Here is a 27,576-nt window from a genome sequence, read left to right as displayed (position 1 = left end):
TCCGCAGGCGCCTGTGTACTCAAAAAATTACCTCCTGAATTTGCAGCCAGTGGTCTGGCCCCGGTTCTTGGGCAGAGGATTTGGTTCAGTGCCCGACGCTTTCATGCCGAGGTCTTTCATTGGTTTCTACTTGATTGATTTCAGCCCTCAATTTGATTATTTCCTGGAGTCTGCTCCTCCTGGGTGAGTTTGCTTCTTTTTATTCTAGAACATTCAGCTGTGATATTAATTCTCTAGTATGACTGTTCTCCAGTTTCTTCATGTGGGCACTTAGTGCTATCAACTTTCCTCTCAGCACTGCTTTCAAAGTGCCCCATAAGTTTGTGTATGTTGTGTCTTCATTCTCATTGAATTCCAGGAAGTTTTTAATTTCTTTCTTTATTTCTTCCTTTACCCAGGGATGGTGCAATCATGCACTGTTCAATTTCCATGAGTTTGTAGGGTTTCTGTGATTTGTGTTATTGTTGAATTCTAATTTTAATGCATGGTGGTCTGCTAAGATATAGGGGGTTATTCCAATTTTTTTTGTATCTGTGGAGATTTGCTATGTTTCCTATTATGTGGTCAATTTTAGAGAAGGTTCTATGTGGTGACAAGAAGAAGGTATATCCCTTTGTGTTTGTGTGGAATGTTCTGTAGATGTCTGTTAAACCCAGTTGGGTCATAACTTCTATTAGTTCTTTTGTTTCTTTGTTAAGTTTCTGTCTGCAGGTCCTGTCTAGCAGTGAGAGCAGAGTGTTAAAGTCTCCTACTATTATTGTGTGAGATTTTATGTGCATTTTGAGCTTTAGTAATGTTTCTTTCACAAATGTAGGTGCCTTTGTATTTGGGGCATAGATGTTTAAAATTGAGACTTCATCTTGATGGACTTTTCCTTTGATGAATATGTAGTGTCCTTCTTCACCTCTTATGATTGATTTTAATTTGAAGTCTAGTTTGTTAGATATTAGGATTGCTACACCTGCTTGTTTCTTGGGTCTGTTTGATTGGAAAATCTTTTCCCAACCCTTTACTCTGAGATAACGTCTGTCTTTGATGTTGAGATGCGTTTCTTGTATGCAGCAGAAGGAAGCGTTCTGTCTTCGTATCCATTCTGCTAGTCTGTGTCTTTTTATAGGCAAGTTGAGGCCATTGACATTGAGGGATATTAATGACCATAAATTGATGATTCTTGTTTGTGCTTGATTTATTGGTAGTAAAGTTATTTTGTGTAGTTTCTTCTCCCTTTTTCTTTTGGTGTTTTGTAAAGTGGGATTATATATTGCCTGTGTCTTTGTGAGTATTGTTATCTTGCTTGGATCTAGGTTTTCCTTCTAGCACTTTCTGTAGAGTTGGATTCATGGATAAGTATTGTTTAAATCCGGCTTTGTCATGGAATATTTTGTTTTCTCCATCTATGGTAATTGAAAGCTTTGCTGGATATAGTTGTCTGGGATGGCATCCTTGTTCCCTTAGCGTTTGTAGGACATCTGTCCAGGATCTTCTGGATTTCACCGTTTCCATTGAGAAGTCAGGTGTAATTTGGATAGGTCTGCCTTTATATGTTACTTGGCCTTTTTCTTTAGCTGCTCTTAATATTTTCTCCTTATTCTGTAGGTTTGATGTTTTGATTATTATATGGCGAGGTGACTTCTTTTTCTGGTCCAGCCTATTTGGTGTTCTGTAAGATTCTTATATTTTCATAGGCATATCCTTCCTTAGGTTAGGGAAGTTTTCTTCTATGATTTTGTGGACTATGTGTTCTGTACCTTTGAGCTGTATTTCTTCACCTTCTTCTATACCTATTATTCTCAGGTTTGGCTTCTTCAGAGTGTCCCATATTTCCTGGATATTTTGTGTTAGGCATTTGTTGGTTTTGAGATTGTCTTTGGTTGACGACTGTATATCCTCTAATGAGTCTTCAACACCTGAGATTCTCTCTTCTATCTCTTGTAGTCTATTGGTGATACTTGTATCTGTAGTTCCTGATCATTTACCCAGCTTTTCTATTTGCAGCATCCCCTCATTCTGTGTTTTCTTGATTGTTTCTATTTCAGCTTTCAATCCTTCAACTGTTTGAATTGTTTCCTTCATTTCTTTGGTTGTTTTTTCTTGGTACTCTTTAGATTCTTCAAGAGATTTGTTTATTTTTTGAATTTTGGTTTGCCTTTTCCTTCATTTCATGTATTTTTTGTTTGATTTTTCTTCCATTTCTTTAAGGGATTTCCTTATTTCCTCTTTGAGGGTCTCTGTCATCTTCATAAAATAATTTTAAGGTCTGTCCCTTCTGCTTCATCTATGTTGTGCTTTTCAGGTCTTGCTGGCATTGGGTCTCTAGATTCTAGTGGAGTCGTGTTGGTCTTTGTATTGCTGAGTGAGCTCTTATTTTGTCTTCTTCCCATCTCTTCTTCCAGTTGGTGCAGGTGGGCTCTTTCTGTCTCCAATGGTCTCCTTCTTTCTTGAAGCTGAAGCTGGGGATGCCTGAGGGTGGGGTCTGGAAAGACTGAGGCCTTTCCTGTGTGGCGGATCCTCTGGATGCCAGGAGGGCCCCCCTGAAAGATTGAGGTCACTAGTGATGTGCAGGGTAGTGTTCCCAGGGGTACCCAAGCTCACATGAAGCTGGGGACGCTGGAAGGTATGGTCTGGAAAAGCTGAAGCCTTTTCTTTTTGGGCGGATCCTCTGGATGCCAGGGCCAGGCCCCCAGAATATTGAGGGAGTGGGTGATGGGTGGGGGAGTGGTCCCAGGGGGAGCCAAGTCACTAATCTGAATAAAGGGAAGGCCCATTCATGCACCCTCTCCACTACTGCTAGGAGTCTTAAGTGGAGTCATCCTTGTGGATTCCTGGAGATTGCCCAAGCACCATGTTTCTCCATAACCTCATAATGAATGGCTCCCTCTATCAAGATATCTATTTGGTTGCTCTCCCTCTCTGATCCTCCCTCAACTCAGCCTTCTTCATCCCTCATGTTCCCATCCCCCATATCCTCCCTACCACTATCCCCTCCCCCAGTTTACCCAGGAGATCTTAATCATTTTCCCTTCATGGGGCTCTCCATGTATATTCCTCCTAGGGTCACCTTTTTTACCTAACTTCTCTGGGGTTGTAATTTCTTGTCCGGTTATACTTTGCTTTACATCTAATATCCACTTATGAGTGAATATATACCTTGTTTGTCTTTCTGGGTCTGTGTTACCTAACTCAGGATGGTTTTTTCTAGTTCCATCCATTTGCCTTCAAATTACAAAGTGTCATTGTTTTTTACACTTTCTTTATCAATTCTTCTGTTCGGGGGTATCTAGGTTGTTTCCAGGTTCTGGCTATTACAACTAGTGTTGCTATGAATATAGTTGAGCAAATGTCCTTGTGGTATGATTGTACGTTCTTTGGGTATATGCACAAGAATAGTATTACTGAATCTTGAGTTAGATTGATTCCTGATTTTCTGAGAAACCACTATACTGATTTCCAAAGTGGCTGTACAATTTTGCACTCCAACCAGCAATGGAAGAGTGTTCCCCTTACTCCACATCCTTTCCAGCATAAGCTCTCATCCGTGTTTTTGATATTAGCTATTCTGATAGATGTAAGATGGTATTTCAGAGTTGTTTTGGCTTGTATTTCCCTGATGGCTAAGATGTTGAACAATTCCTTAAATGTTTTTTGGCCATTTAGGTTTCTTTTGTTGAGAATTCTCTGTTAGATCTGTACCAAAATTTTTAATTGGAATATTTGGTGTTTTGGTGTGTAGTTTATTGAGTTCTTTATATATTTTGGAGATCAGCGCATCTGTCGGAAATGCGGTTGGTGAAGATCTTTTCCCATTCTGTAGGTTGCTATTTTGTCATATTGGCCATATACTTTGCCTTACAGAAGCTTCTTGGTTTCAGGGGGTTCCATTTATTGATTGCTACTCTCAGAGTCTGCGCTACTGTGTCCCAACCCATGGGACATTCAACATAGGCCTTGGGGGCACCTAGCAGAAAGATGAAGGACAAGAGATACGAGAAAGGATGACAAGACAGGATTCTGATAAAGTCGACAAACCTTTATTTTTTCCAAGGGGTTTTTAAAGACTGTAGGAGGAAGTGAGGAGGGGAGGGAATGAGGGTGATGACTGTGGCTGCAAGGAAACTGTCAGGGCAATAGGTTAGTGGGAGAGGTAGAGCCACCTGTGTTGTCTGGTAACCTAACAGCAGGGTCTGGTCCTATCTTTTACAATTTATTGTCTTTGTTTAGGCCTACCCTCTGATGGACTAGGGAGTCTCCATTAAGCTAATATTTAACTGACAGATAAACCGTAGGCCTGTTTCCTGGAATTTGCTCTATGTCAAAAGAGGTGGCAGGGTGGTCTGGAGTCACGTCTTCTTTATGAGGATGGAGTCACATCTTCTCTATGAGGACGTGATGCTGTGGGATCTGGCTTATGGCAAAGGCCTCTGACACTACTGGTGTTATATTTAGGAAGTTGTCCCTGTGCCCATGCATGCAAGGCTACTTCCCATTTTCTCTTCTGTGAGGTTCAGTGTGGCTAGATTTATGTTTAGTTCTTCGATACATTTGGACTTGAGTTTTATGCATGGGGATAGACATGGATCTATCTGTAGTCTTCTACATGCAGTTATGCAAGCATCATTTGTTGGAGATGCTTTCTTTTCTCCATTGTATAGTTTTAGCTTCTTTGTCAAAGATCAGGCATTCAAAGGTGTGTGGGTTTATATCAGTGTCTTCAATTTGATTCCATTGGTCTACCTGTCTATTTTTGTGCCAATACCAAGCTGTTTTCAGAACTATAGCTCTATAATAGAGCTTGAAGTCAGAGATGATGATGTCTCTGGAAGTTCCTTTCTTGTACAGGATTGATTGTATTGGCCATCCTGTTTTTTGTTTGTTTTGTTTTTCCATATGAAGTTGAATATTGTTCTTTTGAAGTCTGTGAAGAATTGTGTTCAGATTTTGATGGGGATTGCAGTGACTCTGTAGATTGATTTTGGCAAGATTGCCATTTTTACTATGTTGAATTTACCTATCCAAGAGCAAGGGAGATCTTTCCATTTTCTGTTATCTTCTTCAATCTCTTTCTTCAAAGAGTTAAAGTTATTGTCACACAGGTCTTTCACTTGTTTGATTAGAGTTGTCCCAAGATATTTTATGTTATTTGTAGCCGTTGTAAAGTGTGATGTTTCTCTGATTTCATTATCAGCCCATTTATCATTTGTATATAGGAGTAAATTTTTTAATCTTGTACCCTGCCACATCACTGAAGGTGTTTATCAGTTATAGGAGTTCCCTGGTAGAATTTTTAGGGTCATTTATATATACTACCATATCATCTACAAATAGTGAAAGTTTGACTTCTTCCCTTCCAATTTGAATTCCCTGATCTCCACTGCTTTCATAGTGTCCCATAAGTTTGGGTACATTGTGTTTTCATTTTTGTTGACCTTTAGGAAGTCTTTAATTTCTTTCTTTATTTCTTCCTTGATCGAGTGATGATTCAGTTGACCATTGTTCAATTTCGATGATTTTTTTCACGGCTTTCTGCAATTAGTGTTGTTGTTGAATTCTATGTTTAAACCATGATGAGCTGATAAGATACAGGGAGTTATTCCAATTTTTTGTATCTTTTGAGGTTTGTTTTGTTACCTAGTATGTGGCTGATTTTAAAGAATGTTCCATGAGATGCTGAGAAGGAATATTTTTTTGTGTGTTTGGATGGAATGTTCTATAGATGTCTGTTAAACCCAATTGGGTCATAACATCTCTTAGTTCCCTTATTTCTCTGTTAAGATTCTGTGTGGCAAACCAGTCCATTGGTGAGAGTGGGGTGTTGAAATCTACTATTTGTATGTAGGGTCTGATGTGTTACTTAAGCTTTAGTAATATTACTTTTACAAATGTGGGTGCCCTTGTATTTGGTGTATAAATATTCAGGATTGAGACTTCATCTTGATGGATTGTTCCTGTGATGAATATAAAATGCCCTTCTGCATCTCTTTTGATTAATTTTAGTTTGACATCTATTTTGTTAGATATTAGGATAGCTACACTGACTTATTTCATAGGTCCATTTGACTTGAAAATCTTTTCCTAACCTTTACTCTGAGGTAATGTCTGCCTTTGAGGTTGAGGTGTGTTTCTTGTATGTAGCAGAAAGGATGGATCCTGTTTCCATATCCATCCTGTTATCCTATATTTTTATAGGTAAATTGAGTCCATTGATATTAAGAGATGTTAATTATCAGTGATTGTTAATTCCTGTTATATTTGGTTTTATTGTTGCTGGTGGTAATGTTTGTGTGTTTCCCTTCTTTGGGATTTGCTGGTGTGAGGCTATCTATTGTGTGTGTTTGTGCAGGTGCAGCCAACTTCCCTGGATTAGAATTTTCCTTGTAGTGTTTTCTGTAGGAATGGATTTGTAGGTTGGTATTGCTTAAATCTGGTTTTGTCTTGGAGAACCTTGTTTTCTCCATCTATGGTGATTGAACATTTTTCTGGGTAGGGTATTTTGGGCTGGCATCAATGGTCTCTTAGTGTCTTTCATGCATCTGTCCAGGACCTTCTGGCTTTCAGAATTTCCATTGGGAAGTTGGGTGTAATTCTGATAGGTCTGCCTTTACATGTTACTTGGCCTTTTTCCTTTGCAGCTCTTAGTATTCTTTCTTTATTCTGTATTTTTAGCGTTTTGATTATTATATGGTAAGGGAACATTTTTTGGTCCAATCTATTTGGTGTCCTGTAAACTTCTTGTACCATCATAGGCATACCCTTCTTTAGGTTTGGAAACTTTTCTTCTATGACTATGTTAAATATATTTTCTCAGCCTTTGAACTGCAATTTTTCTCCTTCTTCACTCCCTCTTGTTCATAGGTTTGATCTTTTCATGGTGTACCAGATTTCTTTGAAGATGTATGTTAAGAATTTGTTGGATTTTGAGGGCATGGTGGGAGTGGAGAGGGAATTAAGAGAAAGAGAAGGGGAGAAGAGGAGGGGAGAAGAGGACATAAGAGAGCAGGAAGACTGAGTAGGGGGAAATAAAAGAGCAATAAAAGTGATACCTTAATAGAGGGAGCCATTATATGTCTAAAGAGAAATCTGGCACTAGGGAAATGTCCAGAGATCTACAAGAATGACCCCAACTAAGAATCTAAGCAATAGTGGAGAGACTACCTTAAATACCCTTCCCCTATAATGAGATTGATGACTACCTAATTTGCCATCCTAGAGCCTTCATCCAGTAGCTGATGGAGGCAGAAGCAGACACCCACAGGTAAACACTGAACTGAACTCCTGGAATGCAGTTACAGAGAGGGAGGAGTGATGAGCAAAGGGTTCAAGACCAGGCTGGAGATACTGACAAAAACAGCTGACCTGAACAAGGGGGAACTCATGGATCCCAGAGCTGGGAAACCAGTATAGGACTGTTCCACACCTCCTGAACATGGTGTCAGTGAGGAGGCTTCGGCAATCTATGGGGCCTCTGGTAGTGGATCAGTATTTATTCCTAGTGTACAAATGGACTTTGTGAGCCCACTCCACATAGAGGGATGCTCTCTCAGCCTAGACACATGCAGGGGAGGGAGAGGGGCTAGGCCCTGCTCCAAATGATGTGACAGACTTTGAAGATTCCCCCATAGAAGGCCTCATCCTACCTGGGGAACAGGAAGGGCATGGGATGGAGGTGGGTGGGGATAGAGGAGGTCGGGAGGGAGAGGGAACTGGGATTGATATGTTAAAAAAGTTGATATGGTATCCTCATTGATATATAATGCATAAATAGAATGAATGAATTTAATAAAGTTATATATAAAAAGGAATTTGTTGGATTTGATATTTTCTTTGACCAATGATTCTATTTCCTCTTTTGCATCATCCATGCCTTAGATACTTTCTTCTGTCTATTGAATTCTCTTGATTATGCCTTGCATCTATAGTTCCTTCTCATTTACTCAGATGTTCCATTTCCAGAATTCCCTTCACTGTGTTTTCTTAATTGCCTCTATTTCAGATTTCAAATCTTGGAGTTTTTCCTTCACTTGTTTGCTTGGGTTTTTTCTTGTTTTTCTTTGTCTTTTCCTCCATTTCTTTAAAGGAGTTTTTAATTTCTTCTTTAAGAGTCTCTGTGGTGATATCTTGCTTGTACAAATAAAGCCTGTCTGAGAGATCAGAGAGAAGAAGGAGCAAGCCACAGTCACATCTTGCCTCCTCAGCCACAATTCCCTATAACGTGTAGTCTTCCCACCAGCCACTTGGGCCCTGCTGAGCTGGTCTTCACTTACCAGAGGAAGGTTCCACATGTTGCTTCTCCCATGTCCTACGTTGTGACTATTTGTGCTTCTGTTTCCCAGAATCCTCCTCGACTCCTAGTCCCACCTGTCTTGCTTCCCTATTGGCCAAAAGTGCTTTATTAACAACCAATAAGAGAGACATATTTACAGAATGACATCACCTATCAGTTCTCTATCATTTTTAGAATGTTATTTTTAAGGTCATTTTCTTCTGCTTCATCTGCATTGGGACCTTTAGGTCCTGCTGTTGTAGAGCAACAACATATTATTCTTTATGTTGTTGAATGTATTCTTACACTACTGTCTACCTATCTTTTCATCTAAATGGTGCAGGAAGACTCTGTGGTTCCAGGTGTCACTCTTAGTTCAATTAGTGCAAGTGGGGATCTTTGACTCTGGTGGTCACTCTTCCTCCAAGTGCAGGTGGGGCCTGTGACTCTAGTGGTTGCTCTTCTTCCAAGTGTAGGTTGGGTACATGACTCCCTATATTGCTGATATTGTGGGGGCATGGTTGGGTGGGGTGAGAGGATGTTGCTTTCTGGTTGCTGGGGCTGTGATAGACAGGTGGGGCACAGGATGTACCCCAGGTGGAGGGTAAGGCCTAAAGAGCAGAGTTGTCCTGTCAGTTCAGGTCTGGAGCTGAGGAACTCACACTTCCTTCAGGTATAGATGGGGAGTGTCCAACTCTGTCTTTGGGGTGAGGCCTTATGTAGTTCAGGGTTGCTCAAAACTCACTATGTAGTTGAGGATATACTTGAATTCCCAATCTTCCTGCTTCCACTTTTCAAGTACTGCAATTATCAAATATAAAAAATGTAATATTGATATAATGCTGGGATCTAGTGCATAGACCAAAGCCAACATTTTGCCAACTGTGCTGGGATCTAATCACAGATTACTTAACAGTAATCTCCTCTTTAGACTTTTAAAACATGGGAAATTTTCTGCAATTTTCTTTGTCTTTCATGTCAGCTGTGTAGTAGACGATCTGTGAGTTTGGATACATACAGTTTTCCAGTCTTAGATTCATGGTTTGTATTTTTGGTAGAAACACCAAAGAAGCAACACTATGTTCTTAGCTTGTGATGCCAGGGGACAGTTTGTCCAATCATTTATAATGTTTCTTTAGATTACTTAGTTAAGGAAATGATCTCAATGTTTTCTATGTTGTGGTGTTTTGAATAAGAATGGCCTGCATAAGATCATAAATGTGAAAGCCTGGCTGCCAGGGAAATTTGAAAAATTAGGGGCCTGGAGAGATGGCTCAGTGGTTAAGAGCACTGGTTACTCTTCTAGAGGACCTGGGTTCAATTCCCAGCACCCACATGTATAACTCCAGTTCCAGGAGACCTGGCACCCTCACACAGACATACATGCAATGCAGGCAAAATATCAATGCACATAAAAACATATTAAATCTCCTCGACTTCTGCTTGCATTCTTTGGGATCTCCTGGCCTGGAGACTGTGGACAGGTCAACTCACCCCCGGTGGACCAAGCAATACAGAACCTGATGACATTGATGTGCTAGTCCTTCCCCCACCCACTGGGAGAGGAAGTGTCTCAGAACCACCTATACCCATCGTGAGACCCATGGGAGTATTGGACCTGCTTTCAACCACCAGAAGAGAAACTGGGACCCATACCCACCAGGAGAGGAAGAGACCCCCACCTGCACCCACTGGAAGAAGGGATGGGAAGACAGACAACAATATAAGAACACATTCAACAACAGAAAAACCAATATGACACCACCAGAGTCTAGGGACTCTACACCAGCAAGACCTCAGAAACAGAATAGAATGACCTTTAAAAAAACTTCATGAAGATGATAGAGACCCTAAAAGAGGAAATGAAAAAGTCCTTTAAAGAAATGGAAGAAAAAAACAAAAAAAATCAAGAAGTGGAGGAAAGGACAAACCAAAAATTGGAAGAAACAATTCAAACAGTGCAAGGGTTGAAAGCTGAAATAGAGACAATAAAAAACACATTCTGAGGGAATTGTGGAATTAGAAATGGTGGGTAAATGATCAGGAACTATAGATGCAAGCATAACCACCAGTTGAAGATACACTAAGAGAAATAGAATCATCGACCAAAAAAAAATCTTAAGTCCAACAAATCCTTAACACAAAATATCCAGGAAATATGGGACACCATGAAAAGGCCAAACCTAAGAATAATAGGTATAGAAGAAGCTGAATAAACCCACCTCAAAGGTGCAGAAAACATATTCAACAAAATCACAGAAGAAAAATTTCCCAACCTAAGGAAAGACATGGCAATGAAAGTAAAAGAGGCTTACAGAACACCAAATAGAGTGGACCACAAAAAAGTCCCCTCACCACATAATAGTCAAAACACAAAACATACAAAACAAAGAAAGGATATTAAGAGCAGCAAAGGAAAAAGGCCAAGTAACATATAAATGCAACCCTATCAGAATTATACCTGATTTCTCCATGGAAACTCTGAAAGCTAGAAGTCCCTGGATAGATATTCTACAAACACTAAGAGACCACAGATGCCAGTCCAGACAACTATACCCAGCAAAGCTTTCAATCACTATAGATGGAGAAAACAAGATATTCCACATCAAAACCAGATTTAAACAATACATATCCACTAATCCAGCCCTACAGAAAGTACTGGAAGGAAAACTCAACCTAAGGAAGGTAACTACACTCACAAAAACATAGGCAATAGATAATCCCACTTTACCAAAAACCAAAAGAAAAAGTGGGGCAAATCCACACACAATACCACCACCAAAAACAAAGTAGGCAGTGTGGTATTTTGGAGGAAGTGTTTCACTTTGTGTGGGCTTTGTAGTTTCAAATGCTCATTCCTAGTCCAAAGGCTGTCTTTTCCTTCTTCCTGTGGATTAGGATGTAGAACTTTCAGCTCCTTCTCCAGTACCATGTCTGCCTGTGTGTAGCCATGCTCTCCACCATGATGACAATAAACTAAATCTATGAAAGTGCATGCCAGCCCCAGTTAGATGCTTTCCTTTCTAAGAGTTACATGGTCATGGCATGTCATCACAGCAATAGAACACTAAGACACATGGTGAAAGTACAATTTTCCCCCCTCATGCAAAAGAACTTTGAAGCTGCTATTTACAAATAGTTCAATACTAGAGGCAATAGTAGGAATCCAAAGTAGTGCAGATGGGCCTGTAATTCTTGCATTTGGGAAATAAAAGTAGAAAAATCATGAATTCAGAGTCCTCCTCCACTATGTAGGGAATTCAAGACCAGCCTTACGACACTTGAGACTCATTTAAAAAAAATCAAAAAGGAGGAGGAAGAAAAGGAGGAGATACAAAGAAAAATGAGTACCAAAATTATAAAGACAATTTACTGTTTCAAACAAATTCAAAATCTGATTATACATTTGGCTATTGCTTATATATTCATTTTTTGCTTTTGTTTTGGTTTGTGTTTTGAGATAAGGTTTCCATGTGTAGTAGTTCTGACTGTACTGCAACTCACTCTGTAGACCAGGCTGGCCTCAGACTCAAAGATCTGCCTGCCTCTGCCTCTTGAGTGCTGGGACTAAAGGTGTGTGCCACTAGGCCTGGCTTTATATATATTCTTTAAATTTTTCAAAAAATTATTTCATGGGAAGCATTATAATTACAGTGCAAAACCAATAAAGTTAATGCTACTATTTTAAATAAACTTACAAATCTAATTATTCATTTGGTCCTCTTCCTTCTCTCTCTTTTTCTTTCTCAAGAATATATATTCTGGCTAGTAAGATGGCCCAAGAAGTAAATCTTCTTGCTTGTCAAACAACCTCCATCCCCATAGAGTTAATTAAAAAAAATTTTAATTGTGTGTGTGTGTGTGTGAATTCATATGCCAATGCATGCACATGTAGTAGTAAGTGGAGAGTTTGTTTGAGTCAGATATCTGTCTGTATGATTATTTATTTGGCACATATATTTTAAAAAGTTTAAGGGATTGGTGAGATGTTTCAACTGGTAAAAGCATTTGTCACCAAGCCTGAAAGCTTGAAAGGAGAGAACTGATACAGGAAATACCTTAAAAGTCAGACATAAAATATGCCTTTATGTGTCAGTGTTCAAAACATTTTTTTATTCCCCAAATGATCTTGCATCCATTAGGCAAACATCTAATAGGATAAGCAATTATTACTACTAATAAAGAAGCATCTCAGTGGGTTTGGGCCACCCACAGACATCACTACACATCATTAGGGAGCCCATGATGTATTTCTTTGTGGCTTCTTTTCTCTGACCACATCAAAACCTGAAACAGAATATGGTGATTTAAAAAGATAGAAATAGTCAATGTATTGACTCCTAAAATTGGCTGCCTGTGGGACTGGGTCTGTTTCTGGGAACCTTCTAACAGTTCTGTTTCTCTATTTCTGTTCAACTGAAATGCATTTAAATAGGCTGTGACTTCGTTGGAATGGGGAACAAGAAAACAGCCAGGTTGGATAATGAGATTGGAATCTTAAGTAGAGTACTGTTTCAGAATAGCCTATCTTTTTAAAGTAGCTATGCATATTCTCACCATTTCACATGTAAATATGACAACATATAGCATGTCTTAGAGTCTGTTTGTAATGACTATAAGGCTACTTATACCCCCATTTTTTCAATTATTTCTACTATTAGATCTAAAAATGTACTCAGTCCTATAAAGAAGTGATCCAAAGCCAAGTAACCAATTTAAATAGTGTTGCACTTTATTTGAGCTGGTTTGTAGCAATGCAATACCTTCTTTTGGAGATTTAGGAGTTAATTACAATGATATCATGATTTACATAGCAAAATTTCTGGGTAACAGACAGTTCTAGTTTCAACCTAATATTTAAGCTTACAAATGAACCTAACCTTACTTCTACAAGATAGATTTCTTTCTTTCTTTTTTTTTTTTTGATTGTTTCTGAAACAAGATCTCATGTAGCCCAGACTGGATTCCAACTCACTATGGAGCAGAGGATGACCTCCCAAATGCTAGAATTATAGGAAGTACCACCATGCCAGACTTCCAAGGCAGATTTTGATGATAGGTCACATATTTCTGTGACTGTCATTAAAATACCACAGATTTGCTCTGTAGACCAGGTTGGCCTTGTACTCGCAGAAACAGCTGATCTGAGCAAGTGATGGCTCAAGTTCTCAAGACCAACAGCTGGGGAACCTGCATCAGACCAAACTAAGCCCGCTGATTGTGGGTGTCAGTTGGAAGGCTTGGGCAGTCACAGATTTAGTGACTCAACCCTCATTTCTTGGTTTTAAGCCTTGTAGGTAAAAAATTTGGATACAGATAACATGGCTTTAAGAAGTAGGTACTTGCGTTCAGCTATCAAAATACCCAAAACTCAAGATTTGGCTGGAAGGTTGTGGAGAGTCTTAGAAAGAATCCGTGTGGAGCCTCATTGAGATCATTAGCCAAATTTATATTCTTATGATTGTAGGACGATGATGGTTATTTCCTTTCTTGCTGTCAGCTGGGATCTGGGTTTTATTCCCAGTGAGTGGCTGCATTCCCTCTTGAATGCTGCCTGTAACATCTCTAGCAACGACAGATCAAGCCCCTCCCATGCTTCAGATGTCCCTGAAGTCTGCCACTGCACCTGAGTTCTACTTCTAGCTGGGAGACGTAAAATGTACTGTCTTTTCTTGCAAAGGGTTAAATGAGACAAAACATTCCATCTTTAAAGAAATTTGTAAAGACACCCTGTGGCAAAAAAATCCTTTCCACATTTAGCAATTTTCTAAGAGAAAAGTACATGTTCACTGCTCCACTCTGTTTAGGGTTGCATTCTCTTCTCAAAAGTGGCACTTTATTTATCAGCCAAGTTCACTTTAAGATAGCCAACCATGGTGTGAGATTGTAAGGATAAGCTCTGACCACTTAGAGTGAGTAATAAAACCCTGGGATCCTTCATGGGTGTGCTTGCCTGGCTGATTTGGCCTGACTTTACATATCCTACACAAGTCAACTTTTCTGTCTTGCCAAAATACTTTGGATTGTATGATCATTTTCCTGAGATTCCAGGCCCTTAACTAACACAGTACAGCAAGCTCTCTACTTTAAGTTTTCGGTGATTAGGATGTGGAATTTTCAGATCATCTTAAGGTTCTTGACTTTAATGACATTTGCAAAGTTCCTTAGGCATAGCATATAGCATGTATAACATATCTAAGGGCTTAATGTAGGATATCTTTGGAAAGTTATTTTCATACTCAAGGCTAATCATGAACTTGGCAATTTATAAGCATAGAAAATAATACTTTTTTGAATTAGTGTTTAACATCTACTGTAAAACATGGTACTTGACAGAGTTTTTCTCATTTGTGAATAAATACAGAGATTAGGGGCTTTGGAGATGAAGAGACAAGTGCATATATTATTCTAACATGGGTCATTTAATCAGGGACTCTAAAGTGAAGACAAGAATGAACTTGTGAGTTCCAGTCCCAGAAACTGACCTAGACTCCAGCAGAGTGACAAACCATCTGGGAATGATATGCATGCTTCCCTTGGCCTCATGTTGACCTTGTGAAGAGTAACAATTATTTAAGAGCACAAATAGATAAAAGAAGAGGTTTCTCTGTTTCTCTCCTCTTCCTTCCTCCTCCTTCTCCTACTCCTCCCTTCTTCTAGCTATTCTAGGCTAGTAGTCTACCAATGAGCTTCAAGTACAATCTGTAAAGGAGAGCTTAAATGAGGTCAAATAATCTCTGGATAATACAAACGTTGCTTTCCCTAATCATTCATTGCATAAAATGTTGAAAGATTCAATAACTGTTAGCCACAAAAATTTATACCCATTTTAATGTTTTCATTGTTATTTTTACTGAATTTTCCAGAAAACGATGAATAAGGGAAAGATACATTAAAATGAGTCTAATTTGAATATTTTAACTTAAAAATTATGTATATATTTATTATTCATGTGCATCATCCCTGTGTATGTGCCTCTGGGTGTGCTCTGTGTGTGTGTGTGTGTGTGTGCATGTGTATACATGAATGTGTGTGTAGATGTCTAAGGAGGTAAGAAGAGGGTATTAGGTCCTTTGGAGCTAGAGTTAGGCAATTCTGAGAAACTCAACATGGGTGCTGGGAATTAAATACTGTCCTCTTGGAAAGCAGCAAGTGCTCTAAATTGCTGAGCCATTTCTCTGTCCCCTAAAGAAGAAAAAATTCTAATTTGTTACAGACTGGAGAAATGTTGTAATCCTTTTTGAGGCAAAATCTTCCTGGCTACTGTAAAACTGATAAGGTTTTGTTACCTCCTTGAGCCCTTTCTCCAAGAAATCAGATGGCAGATCTTTTGTTCCCAGATATGGCAACTTCAGAAGTGCCTGGTGATGGGGGATGTTCTTCTGTCTATGTGTTTCTCTTATTGGTTGGTGGCTAAAATGCTGATTGGTCAGTAGTCAGGCAGGAAGTACAGGCCGGTCTACCAGATGAGGAGAATTCGGAGGGAAGAAGGCTGAGAGAAGCTGCCAAAGAGACACAATGTAGCTGCCAGGAAGACAGGATGATCTGGGCATTCTATGGTAATATAAGATCATGTAGAAATACCTAGAATTTTTGAAACACTTTTTAAATTATAAATTTAAATTAGAAACAAGCTTGCTTCCCATGTCAGTCCCAGCTCCCTCTCCCTCCCCTCCATGGCCGCTTCTCCCCACCCGCCCCTCCAGCCCCCCACCCAACCCCAATCCGTTCCCTGGGGAGAGTAAGGCCCTTCATGGGGGATCTCTAGAGTCTGTCATTTCATTCCAGGGAGGGCCTAGGCCCTCCCCCAAGTGTCCTCATTGTGGGATGGGCGCCCAAAGTCCAAAGCCTCATAGATTGCCTAGGTCTCCTCATTGACACCCACGTTCAGGGGGTCTGGATCAGTCCCATGCTGACCCCTCAGCCATCAGTTTGGGGTCCAAGATCTCCCCATTAATCTGGTCGGCTGTTTCTCTGGATTCCACCAACCCAGTCTTGACCCCTTTGCTCATCACTCCTCCCTCTCTGTCAGGAGTTCAGTTCAGTGTTTAGCTGAGTGTGTCTACCTCTGCTTATGCCTGTCACTGGATGGAGGCTCTAGGATGGTATTTAAGATAGTTGTCAAAATCATTATCAGGGAAGGACATTTAAAATAGTCTCTCCACTTTTGCTTAGTTTGTCAGGTGGTGTAATCCTTGTAGATCTCTTCAAATCTCACTAGTGCCAGATCTCCCCTCAAACCTAGAATGACTCCCTCTATTATGGTATCTCTCATCCTGCTTTCCTCTATTCTTCCCCCGACTCAACCTTCCTGCTTCCTCATGTCCTCCTCTCCCCTCCTTTTCTCCCCCTCTCTTTTTCCTGGATCCCACTCCCCTCCCCCCATGCTCACAATCTGCTCAGGAGATCTTGCCTCATTCCACCTTCTCAGGGGTACCATGCATAACTCTCTTAGGGTCCTTCCTGTTTTCCCAGACTCTCAGGCAGTGGGATTGCAAGCTGGAACTCCCCTGATCCCTGTCTAAAATCCATATATTTGTGACTACATACTATGTTTGTCTTTTTGTGACTGGGTTACCTTATTAGGGATGGTTTCTTCTAGTACCATCCATTTGCCTACAAATTTCAAGATTCCATTGTTTTTTTGGTTTTTTTTTTTTTTGCTGAGTAGTACTCCATTGTGTAAATGTACCACATTTTCTCTACTCACTCTTCATTTGAGGGGCATCTAGGTTGCTTCCAAGTTTTGGCTATTACAAACAGTGCTGCTATAAACATAGTGGAACAGAAATCCTTCTTGTATGAATGTGCATCTTTTGGGTATATTCCTAAGAGTGGAATTGCTGGGTCTTGTGGTAAACTGATTCGTATTTTCCTGAGGAATCTCCATACTGATTTCCAAAGTGGCTATAGGAGTTGGAACTCCCACCAGCCATAGAAGAGTGTCCCCTTTCTCCATATCCTGTCCATCATAAGCTGTCATTGGTGTTTTTGATTTTAGCCATTCTAACAGGAGCAAGATGGTATCTCAGAATTCTTTTGATTTGCTTTTCCCTGATTGCTAGGGATGTTGAGCACTTTCTGAAGTGTCTCTCAGCCATTTTAGACTCCTCTATTTAGAATTCTTTATTTAGTTCTGTAGACCACTTTCTAATTGGATCCTTTGGTGCTTTGGAGACTAGTTTCCTGAGTTCGTTGTAGATTTTGGAGATTTGTCCTCTGTCAGATGTGGGGTTAATGCAGATATTTTCCCATTCTGTGGGCTGCCTTTTTGCCTTGTTGAATGTATCCTTTGTGTTGCAGAAGCCTCTCAGTTTCAGGAGGTCCCATTTATTAATTGTTGATCTCAGTGTCTGAGTTACTGGTGTTACGTTCAGAAAGTAGTCTCCTGTACCAATTTGTTCAAGGGTGCCCCCCACTTTTTCTTCTAAGAGGTGCAGTGTGACTGGATTTAGGTTGAGGTTTTAATGCATTTGGACTTAGGTTTTGTGCATGGTGATAGACATGGATCTATCTGCAGTCTTCTATATGCCAGCATCCAGTTATGCCAGCACCAGTTGTTGAAGGTGCCTTCTTTTTTTCCAATGTATAATTTTAGCTTCTTTGTCATACATGTGTGGGCTAATATAAGGGTTTTTTATTCGATTCCATTAGTCTACATGTCTACTTTTGTGCCTATACAAAGGTGTTTTTAGAACTATAACTCTATAATAGAGTCAGTGAGGGTGATGCCTCCGGAAATTGCCTTGTTGAACAGGGTTGTTTTGCCTATCCTGGGTCTTTTGTTTTTCCATACAAAATTTACTATTGTTCTTTCAAGGTCTGAGAAGAATTGTGCTGGAATTTAAATGTGGATGGCATTGAATATGTAAATTGCTTTTGGCAAGATTGCCATTTTTACTATGTTGATTCTACCTATCCAGAAGCATGGGAGATCTTTCCATTTTCTGGTGTCTTCTTTAATTTCTTTCTTTAAGGACTCAAAGTTCTTGTGATAAAGGTCTTTCACTTGTTTGGTTAGGGCTACCCCAAGGTATTTTATGTTGTTTGTGGCAATTGTAAAGGATGATGTTTATTTCTTTCTCAGCCCTTTTATTACCCGTATATTGTAGGGCTATTGATATTCTTGAGTTGCTCATGTATCCTGCCACTTTGCTGAAGGTATTTATCAGCTGTAGGAGTTTCCTGGTAGAGTTTTTTGGGTTACTTATGTAAAGTATCATATCATCTGCAAATAGTGCAAGTTTGACCTCTTCCTTTCCAATTGTATCCCCTTGATCTCCTTTTGTTGTCTTATTGCTCTAGCTAGAACTTCAAGTACAATATTGAAGAGGTATGGAGAGACTGGACAGCCGTGGCTTGTTCCTGATTTTAGAGGAATAACATTGAGTTTCTCTCCATTTAGTTCGATGTTGAATGTTGGTTTGCATTATATAGCTTTTATTATGTTTAGGTATGTATGTGTTATCCCTGATCTCTCCAAGACCTTTATCATGAAGGGGTGTAGGATTTTGTCAAAGGCATTTTCAGCATTTAGTGAGATAATCACCTGATTTTTGTTTCTCAATTGGATAATATGATGGATTACATTGATGGATTTTCATATGTTAAACCATCCCTGCATCCCTGGGATGAAACCTACTAGATCATGGTGAATGATTGTTTTGATGTGTTCTTGGATCCGATTTGTGAGTATTTTATAGAGTATTTTTGCATCAATGTTCATGAGGGATATTGGTCTGAAGTTTCTTTCTTAGTTGTGTCTTTGTGTGGCTTGGGTATCAAGGTTATTGAAGCCTTGTAGAAAGAGTTTGGCAGCAAACCTCCGGCTTCTATTGTGTACAACATTTTAAGGAGTATTGAAATTAGCTCTTCTTTGAAGTTCTGGTAGAATTTTGTACTGAAGTCATCTGGGCATGGGATTTTTCTTGGTTGGGAGATTTTGATGACTACTTCTATTTCATTGGGGGTTATAGGTCTGTTTATATTCCTTATTTGTTCTTGATATAGTTTTGGCAAGTGATATCTATCCAGGAAATTGTCCATTTCCTTTAAATTTTCAAATTTTGTGGAGTACAGGTTTTCAAAGCATGCCCTGATGATTCTTTGGATTTACTCAGTGTCCGTTGTTATATCCCTCTTTTCATTTCTGATTTTGTTAATTAGTGTGCCCTCTCTCTGCCTTTTGGTTAGTTTGGACAAAGGTTTGTCTATCTCGTTGATTTTTCTCAAAGAACCAACTCTTTGTTTCATTGATTCTTTGCAATGTTTTTCTGGTTTCTACTTGATTGATTTCAGTCCTCAATTTGATTATTTTCTGGTATCTACTCCTCCTTGGTGAATTTGCTTCTTTGTGTTCTAGAGCTTTCAGTTGTGCTATTAATTCTCTAGTATGACTGTTCTCCAGTTTCTTCATGTGGGCACTTAGTGCTATCAACTTTCCTCTCAGCACTGCTTTCAAAGTGTCCCATAAGTTTGTGTATGTTGTGTCTTCATTCTCATTGAATTCCAGGAAGTCTTTAATTTCTTTTTTTATTTCTTCCTTTACCCAGGGATGGTGCAATTGTGCATTCTTCAATTTCCATGAGTTTGTAGTGGTTTCTGCAATTTGTGTTGTTGTTGAATTCTAACTTTAAATCATAGTGGTCTTATAAGATATATGGAATTATTCCAATTTTTGTATCTGTGGAGGTTTGCTATGTTTCCTATTGTGTGGTTGATTTTAGAGAAGATTCCATGTGGCTCTGAGAAGAAGGTACATTCTTTTGTGTTTGGGTGGAATGTTCCATAGATGCCTATTAAAACCAATTGGGTCATAACTTCTTTTAGTTCTTTTGTTTCTTTGTTAAGTTTCTGTGTGAAGGTCCTGTCTAGTATTGAGAGCAGAGTGTTGAAGTCTCCTACTACTAGTGTGTGAGATTGTATGTGCAATTTGAGCTTTAGTAATGTTTCTTTCATGAATGTGGGTGCCTTTGAATTTGGGGCATAGATGTTCATATTTGGACTTCATCTTGATAGACTTTTCCTGTGATGAATATGAAATGTCCTTCTTCATCTCTTTTGATTGATTTTAATTTGAAGTCTAATTTATTAGATCCTTGGATTGCTATACCATCTTGTTTTTTGGGTCTGTTTGATTGGAAAATCTTTTTCCAACCCTTTACTCTTAGGTAACGTCTGTCTTTCATGTTGAGATATGTTTGTTGTATGCAGAAGAAAGATGGATTCTGTCTGAGGTAATGTCTGCCTTTCATGTTGAGATGTGTTTGTTGTATGCGGCAGAAAGATGGGTTCGGTCTTCATATCCATTGTGTTAGTCTGTGTCTTTTTATAGGCAAGTTTAGACCATTGGCATTGAGTAATGACCATTGATTCTTGATTCTTGTTTGTTTTTTATTTATTGGTGGTAGTGTTAATATGTGTAGGTTTTCCTCCCTTTCTCTCTTGGTGTTTGGTAAAGACGGATTATCTATTGCCTATGTCTTTGTGAGTGTAGTTAATCTTCGTTGGGCCAAAGTTTTCCTTCTAGCACTTTCTGTAAGGCTGGATTCGTGCATATGCATTGTTTAAATCTGGCTTTGTCGTGGAATATCAAGGTAAAAATCTGATTGTTCAGAGAAGTGGTGGAGAAGCAATCAGTGATCTCCTATCTCTTTCATTCTGCCATCCAAAAGGGACACGGTCCTCTCTAAGCCCTACCCTACTACTTCCTGTGTCTATCGGTCCTCAGTCCTCCAAAAATTCTGTGGTTAATTTTGGCAAGCTAGTAGCTATCTCTGCCCTCTGATTCAAAAAAAACTTTATTATCAGTCTTGGAAGATTCAGGATGTAATCAAAATATCAACAACATGAAATAGCAGTAAAGAAGAGGTGGGCAGACAGGGCTATAGTCCTAAAAATAGGGCCTGAAAGGCAGAAACTGATGGGTGATAGGGGCTGAGCAATGGGTAAATGTGTTATTCTCTCCTACCACTTGCTTGGCCTCTTTTCTGAGATGAACTAGACAACCACTTCCTGCTTCCTGCTAACAGGCAGGAGCTGCCTCTGCACATAGGCTAGGAAAGGCTTTTAGGTAAATGGTAAATCTAACTCAAAACTTGTTCCTTTTCTACTACAGCTCATTGCACATGGGACACACAAGCTCTAAAATGTACTTCAAAGTTGCCACTCAATGACCTTCTCAGACACTAGACAAAAGTAGATCCTCAGATATGCAGACAAAAGGTCCTGACCTATTGCTGCCAGGGCGCATGGCTGAATTTTCCCCAGGGATGTTTCCCTTGCAGGAGGTGCTGGGAAAATTTGGACCCACCTATGTTCACAGAACCTTCTTGTTAGTTAAGCCTAAGGAAAAGCAGAATGCTCAAGTAAAACAAAGACCAAATTTCTCAATCATTCTCATCTGATGGCTATTTGTCAGTGAGAAAGTGAACTTCCTATATTACCATACTATTTGTTCTTTTTGCAGGAGGGAAGGTACTAAGTTTTTCAGGTAGTTGGCTTCCACTTGCAGGTACACTCAAACTGATTGTTGGTACAGGCTTTCAGACCGGTGGTCCCCCCAAAACTAGTCAAGGAGGACCTCAAGTAAGAGGCTTATAAAGGCATACAGATACCACTGCAGATTGATTATAAATACAGACAGCCATACACCTATGACCTTATAAATTATAAAGCTATCGGAGGGTGATGTTTCAGAATCAAGTGTTCTGTCTTTTATAGTATTCTTTTAAATATTTTTACATTCCAATCACAGTTACCCTTCCCTCCTATCCTTCTCCTCCTCCTCCCATGCCTCCCCATCTCCCATTTGCTCCTTGGAGAGGGTAAGGCCTCCCATAGGAAGTCTGCTGTCTGTCCCATCATCTAATTGAAGCAGGACCAAGGCACTTCTCTACCCCCATACACCGGTGTCTAGGCTGGGCAAGATATCTCTCCATATAGAATGGGCTAAACTAAGTCAGTTTGTGCATTGGTGTTAGATCTTAGACCAACTGCCAGTGACCTCATGTATGGTCCCAGTCTCACCATTGTCACCTATATTAAGGGACTCTAGTTTTGTCTAATGTAGCTTCCCCGTTTGTCAAATCTGAGTCAGTGATCTCTCACTGGCTTGGTTCAGCTGATTCTGTGGGTTTCCTCACCATGGTCTTGAGTCCGTTGTTCATATTATCGCTCCTTTGGTTGTACTCTAGGAGCTTGGCCCATTGGTTAGTTGTGGATTTCTGCATCTGCTTCCATCTGTTTCTGGACTTTTATAGTATTGTAACAGGGAAAAATGCTTCCTGTATCTGGTCAGTCTCTATTAGAGTCAGCGAATTCAACTCATCTGATGGCCAGGATCATCTTTCAGTCTGAGGAAGAGTAAGAGATAGTGACCAGCTGGTTTGCTTTTCTGATGGTCAGCTTGAAGCTTGAACCCCAATGTCAGTCTCTGGGTCTTTTGATTGTCATGTTACAATATCCCTTGAAGATAGATTTGTGGATGGCTGTGACTCTACTGGATGTGTCTTGGGGAAACCAAACTGGGATCCTTTGTGAGAACATCAATGACTTGTATCTGTTAACCCATCTCTCCAGTCGCTTTTTCTTGGATTATTTTTTAAACAGGCACTCAAAGTTTAAAATTTTCCATAAGGACTAATTTAGTAATATCTTACAGATATTCATATTATTTTTACTTTCATTAGAGTTTTTATCTCCAAAGTTTTTTCTCTGTAGCTGAAATTTCAATTCTCCTGCTTTGGGTGTCCAAGTAGCTGGGATTGTAGGCCTTCTCTACCATGTGTGGTGTTTACATTGGATTGTCTAACTTCCCTTATCCATTTCTTCTCTTACACATTGTTACACTCGTTAACTTCCACAGATTCATTTTCATGAATTTCCTTGTGATTGACTTCTAACTTCATGCCTTTGTGGTCATAGAGCATAGTAAATTCTATTCTTTCCTTTTTCTTCTTGCCAGTATATGATCAACCGAGAATGTTTTCCATGAACTGGAGAAGAATGTCTATTCTGCTGCTCTTGGGTGAATTGTTGTGCACATGTGTTCCTAAGACTATTTGGTTCTTAGTGTTGTTCAAGTCTTTTATCACATTGTTATCACCTCTCTAGTTTTCTAACTGTGAAATGTCCAATTAGTAATTTTGAATGGTCTATTGTATTTCTGTGACTTTTTGCTTCATGTATTTTGTTTTCTTTTCTTACATGATTACATGTACATGATTGTGATATCTTCCAGATGTTTCAACCTCTTCATCATTAGAAAATATTCTTTATCCTGTAAGTATTTGTTTTAAAGTGTATTTTGTCTGATATTTATATTGCCAATCTTCTTTCTTAGGGTTACAATTTATATCTTTCCTATTTTTAAAAAATTTCAGTCTATCTGCATATTTTAAGACACACAGTTTAGTAGATTAATGTATCATTCTTATATTCTCAGGGAGAATGGAAATGAACTCATTACCACACTCAGAAGTGGCCCAATCCTAAAGGCAAAGGCAGGTTAGAAAGAGACCTCTTAAGTTTTATTTATTTTACATGCATCCCCTTCCTCCTCTCCTCCCGTACTCTTCCCTAACTCCTTCAGAAAGGGTAAGGTCTCCCAAGAAGAGTTAACAAAGCCTGGCATATCAAGTTGAGGTAGGACCAATCTGCTCCCTCCAGCTTCAATGCTGAGCAAAGCGTTCACCATAGGGAATTGGTTTCAAATAGTTAGCTCATGCACCAGGGACAGATCTTGGTCCCACTTCTAGGGGTCCCACAAACAGACCAAGTTATCCAACTGTCACCCACACACAGAGGGCCTAGTTTGGTCCCATTTAGGCTTCTCAGCTGTTGGTCTAGATTTCATGAGCTGACAAGCTTGGGCCAGCAATCTCTGTGGGTTTCCCTGTCATGATCTTGAACCCCCTTGGTCCTATGATCCCTTCTCCCTCTCTTCAACTGGACCCCAGGACCCACAAGAGCTGTGGATATTTGCATCCTCTTCGATCTGTCAATGGGTGAAGGCTCTGTGATAATAATTAGGGTAGTCATCCATCTGATTACAGGGGAAGTCCCGTTCAGGCACCATGTGAACTATTGCTTGGAGTCTCAGCTGGGGCCATCCTTATGGATTCCTGGGAGTTTCCCTGGCACCAGGTTTCTCCCTAATCTTATAAAGATTCCTCTATAAAGATATCTCTTTCATTGCTAAGAGTTCCGTTCTTCCTCAGTGATGAGAGGCTAGAGATGATGTGCCTTTCTTTTTCTCCCTCTGGGCTGCAGGAACCTCAAGCCTAGAGCTCTCCATACCCATGCACTCAGGACTGAAGAATAGAAACCAAGTGACTGAGGCAGAGAAAGGGTCCCAGGAAGGAAGTTGAATTAATCAAGAAAGATGAGCAAGGCATGCATGACTTTAATGCCAGCACTGGGGCGGCAGAATCTTGGGGATGGATCTTGGTGAGTTTGAGTACAATCTGGTCTTTAAAAGAAAAAAAAAGTAAAGAAAAGGAAGTCGCCTCCCCCTGCCCAGGTGCCATCACTATGACATCAGAATGGTGGTCCAATCATTTGGCTATGGAACCTCGTACAATTTACATAAGGCTGCCGATTGGTTGAAGCGCCTAAGCCCGCCCCCAAGATGACGTTTGTGTACAGATAGGTGCCAGAGAAACAAGACTTTGAGCTGGTGGCTGGACGCGCAGCACTTGAGCTCCTCACTGCTAAACCTCTGCTGTCCTTACAATGGGCTAAATTTAATGGACAACCAGGAGATTGGATCCTGGTTGTAGAACTAATTCAGACAGCAGACTTATGGGCTGTGTTACCAGTCCGTTTTTCCAGATAATCGCAAGAAACCTGGGAATTCATTTGTTCTTTCAAGATAAAGGCAGATTGCTCAAATGAGTGCCAGAAAGCAAGGGTCTCAGGTGCGTGACCAGCATTTTGCTGAAGGTGATGACTTGGTGAAGCTGACACCAAGCCGCAGGCGGGTCACAAAGGTGACAGATGGCTCCTCAGGAAAGAAATCACCCGAGCCGAGAACTCCTCAGACAGCTCTTCCAAGAAGGCCACAGGACCATCCAGCCAAAAAACCTGGCGCGGTGGAGAGAGGTCGCGCGGATGAGAAAACCTGCACAGCAGAGAACAAGCCGTCCACCGAGAAGCATCACACTGCAGAAAAAAGAAACACTGCTAGGATGAATTACGTTACGCTGGACACCGAATTGCCTGAGACGATTTTGATAGACAATGACTATTGCAATGATGAAGAATGTCCTGCTACAGAGAAAGGACCCAGTGACAGAAAGCACCAGTTCAAGAAGCAACTCTCTGGGAGAAGGCACTGCTTTTCAGAGAAAAGTTGCTCATTGGAGAGGCATCTCTCGGCTGAGAAAGATCTCGCTACACAGAGAGATTTCCTTAACAAGAAAAGATGTCTTACAGAAAAAGTTCGTTCTACAGAGGAAGTTGGTTTGGGGGAGAGAGTTCCCTATGAAGAGAGAGGCCACCCTACTGAGGGAGGTCATCCTGCAAAGAAAGGTCTTTCTACTAAGAAGTGTCCATCTCCTAAGAAAGATTACTTGGACGAGAGAGGACCTGCTATGGAAAACCATCACCCTGAAGAGAAAGACCGCTCAGCCAAGAAACTTACCTATACACAGAGAGATCTCCAGATAGACGGAGAGCATTCTGTAGGGAGAGGTCGGCCTTCCATCAAAAGTCACCCTGCAGAGAAGGGCTGGTCAGCAAACAAGAGTGGATCTGCAGGGAGAGGTCACCGCATCAAAAGCCACCCTGCAAAGGAGGGTTGCTCAGCCGAAAGGGTTAACATGGCACAGAGTAGACTCTTTGCAGGTGAAGATACCAATACACGGAGAGGTCGCCCCATCCAAAGGTGTCGTGCAGAGCAGGGTCGCTCAGTGGAAAGAGCTACCACTGTGAAGAAAAGACCTTCCACAGCGAAAGATCACCCCACAGGGAGAAGTCGACCTCAGAAGAAAAGCAATCCTGCAGAGGAGGGTCAGTCAACAGACAGGGGTGCATTTGCAGGAGAAAATGTCCCCACAGGAAGAGGTAGGCTCTCAAAGAAAAGCCCCTGTGCAAAGAAACATCTATCTACCGAGAGCCATCCTGAAGGGAAAGAACTGTCTTCAAAAATAATCTCCTCCACAGAGAAAGTTCACTCTGAGGAGAGACGGTACATTGTTAAGAAAACGAGACAGCTGTCTGCCAAGAAAGGGAGCATGGGAAAGAAATTTGTTTCTGGTGAAAGTGTTGATATTCAAGACAGCTATACTCATGACAAAAGTAGCACAGGACAGAATGGGTGCTCTGTGGAGCAAGGTCATCCCTCCATGGAGAAAGGCTTTCCTGTAGAGACACCCTCTTCAGGATCTGTGCCTGTAGTACCAGTGCCAAAGAGCACACAGGATGCTCCAGAAACCAGCACTGACAGTGCTACCAGCCAATTACCCCAGGTCACTCACCAGAATGTGGCTGGGGCTGTCACCAACGGTCAGCATACACAGGCAGTGAATATGAGAATGGGAGTCAAACTGAAGTTGCCTCAAGAACTAAAAGCATGCCTTGTTGATGACTGGAACTTGATAAACACATACAACCTGTTATTCCAACTCCCTGCTGACATTAATGTAGATTGTATTCTAGCAAACTATGTTGCCTTCGTGAAATCACAGGGAAAGTCTGATAGTAGAGAATATTATGTTGATGAACTTGTGTATGGAATAAGAGAGTATTTCAACATAATGCTGGGCAACCAGCTGCTCTACCATTTTGAAAAAGCCCAGTATGTCTCAGTCCTAATGACTTTCCCAGATATTCCAATGTCTCAGATTTATGGGGCTCCACACCTCCTCAGATTATTTGTAAAAATTGGGAGTGCATTGACCAATTTTTGCCTAAATAGGTGCAGTCTAATATTAGTGTCTGGATATATGCATGATTTCCTTAATTTCCTAGCAGAGAATTCCACTTCTCTGTTTAGTGTCAACGATTACAACATGCCTTCTGCCTTATATAGTCTCAAAGAGCTGTGAGGGTCTGTTGACTGCTCTTTTATGACCTAGACCTGAAAACATTTCTATATTTGGTGTTTTCATTGCTTATTTGATTTTCTTGAAAACTATCAAGGTAAAAAGGGCTTAGTATTTCAGGTTGGGTATTGTGAACAGAAATAAAAAATATTAAGTGCTTGTTTACTACCATTTCAACAACAAATATATGTTCACTAAGCAATTTGTGTTGCTTATTTGACAAGATTGCTTGAATGTTGGTGCTTCTATCCCCTCCAGTGTCTACTAGCCGTT

The 27,576-nt window shown here is 40.3% G+C and overlaps 1 protein-coding gene across 3 annotated transcripts; it reads left to right on the top strand.

The window, feature by feature from the left end:
- On the top strand, positions 1 to 27,576 carry LOC121135245. 3 transcript variants are annotated; one of them, XM_040733762.1, is made up of 3 exons: positions 1 to 183; positions 23,499 to 23,539; positions 24,530 to 27,576. In XM_040733762.1, exon 3 carries the CDS (start codon positions 25,150 to 25,152, stop codon positions 27,304 to 27,306), a length of 2,157 nt encoding a protein of 718 aa, XP_040589696.1. In that variant the 5' UTR covers positions 1 to 183; positions 23,499 to 23,539; positions 24,530 to 25,149; the 3' UTR covers positions 27,307 to 27,576. The 3 variants fall into 3 exon arrangements, with proteins under 3 accessions (XP_040589696.1, XP_040589697.1, XP_040589698.1); XM_040733763.1 differs by lacking the exon at positions 23,499 to 23,539; XM_040733764.1 differs by lacking the exons at positions 1 to 183; positions 23,499 to 23,539 and adding an exon at positions 23,703 to 23,764.

This window comes from Mesocricetus auratus, unplaced genomic scaffold (assembly GCF_017639785.1).
Source record: "Mesocricetus auratus isolate SY011 unplaced genomic scaffold, BCM_Maur_2.0 Super-Scaffold_100033, whole genome shotgun sequence".
In the NCBI taxonomy this organism is placed as follows: domain Eukaryota; kingdom Metazoa; phylum Chordata; class Mammalia; order Rodentia; family Cricetidae; genus Mesocricetus; species Mesocricetus auratus.
Note: the sequence above shows the minus strand (reverse complement) of the source record. Positions and strands in the feature narration are given on the sequence as shown.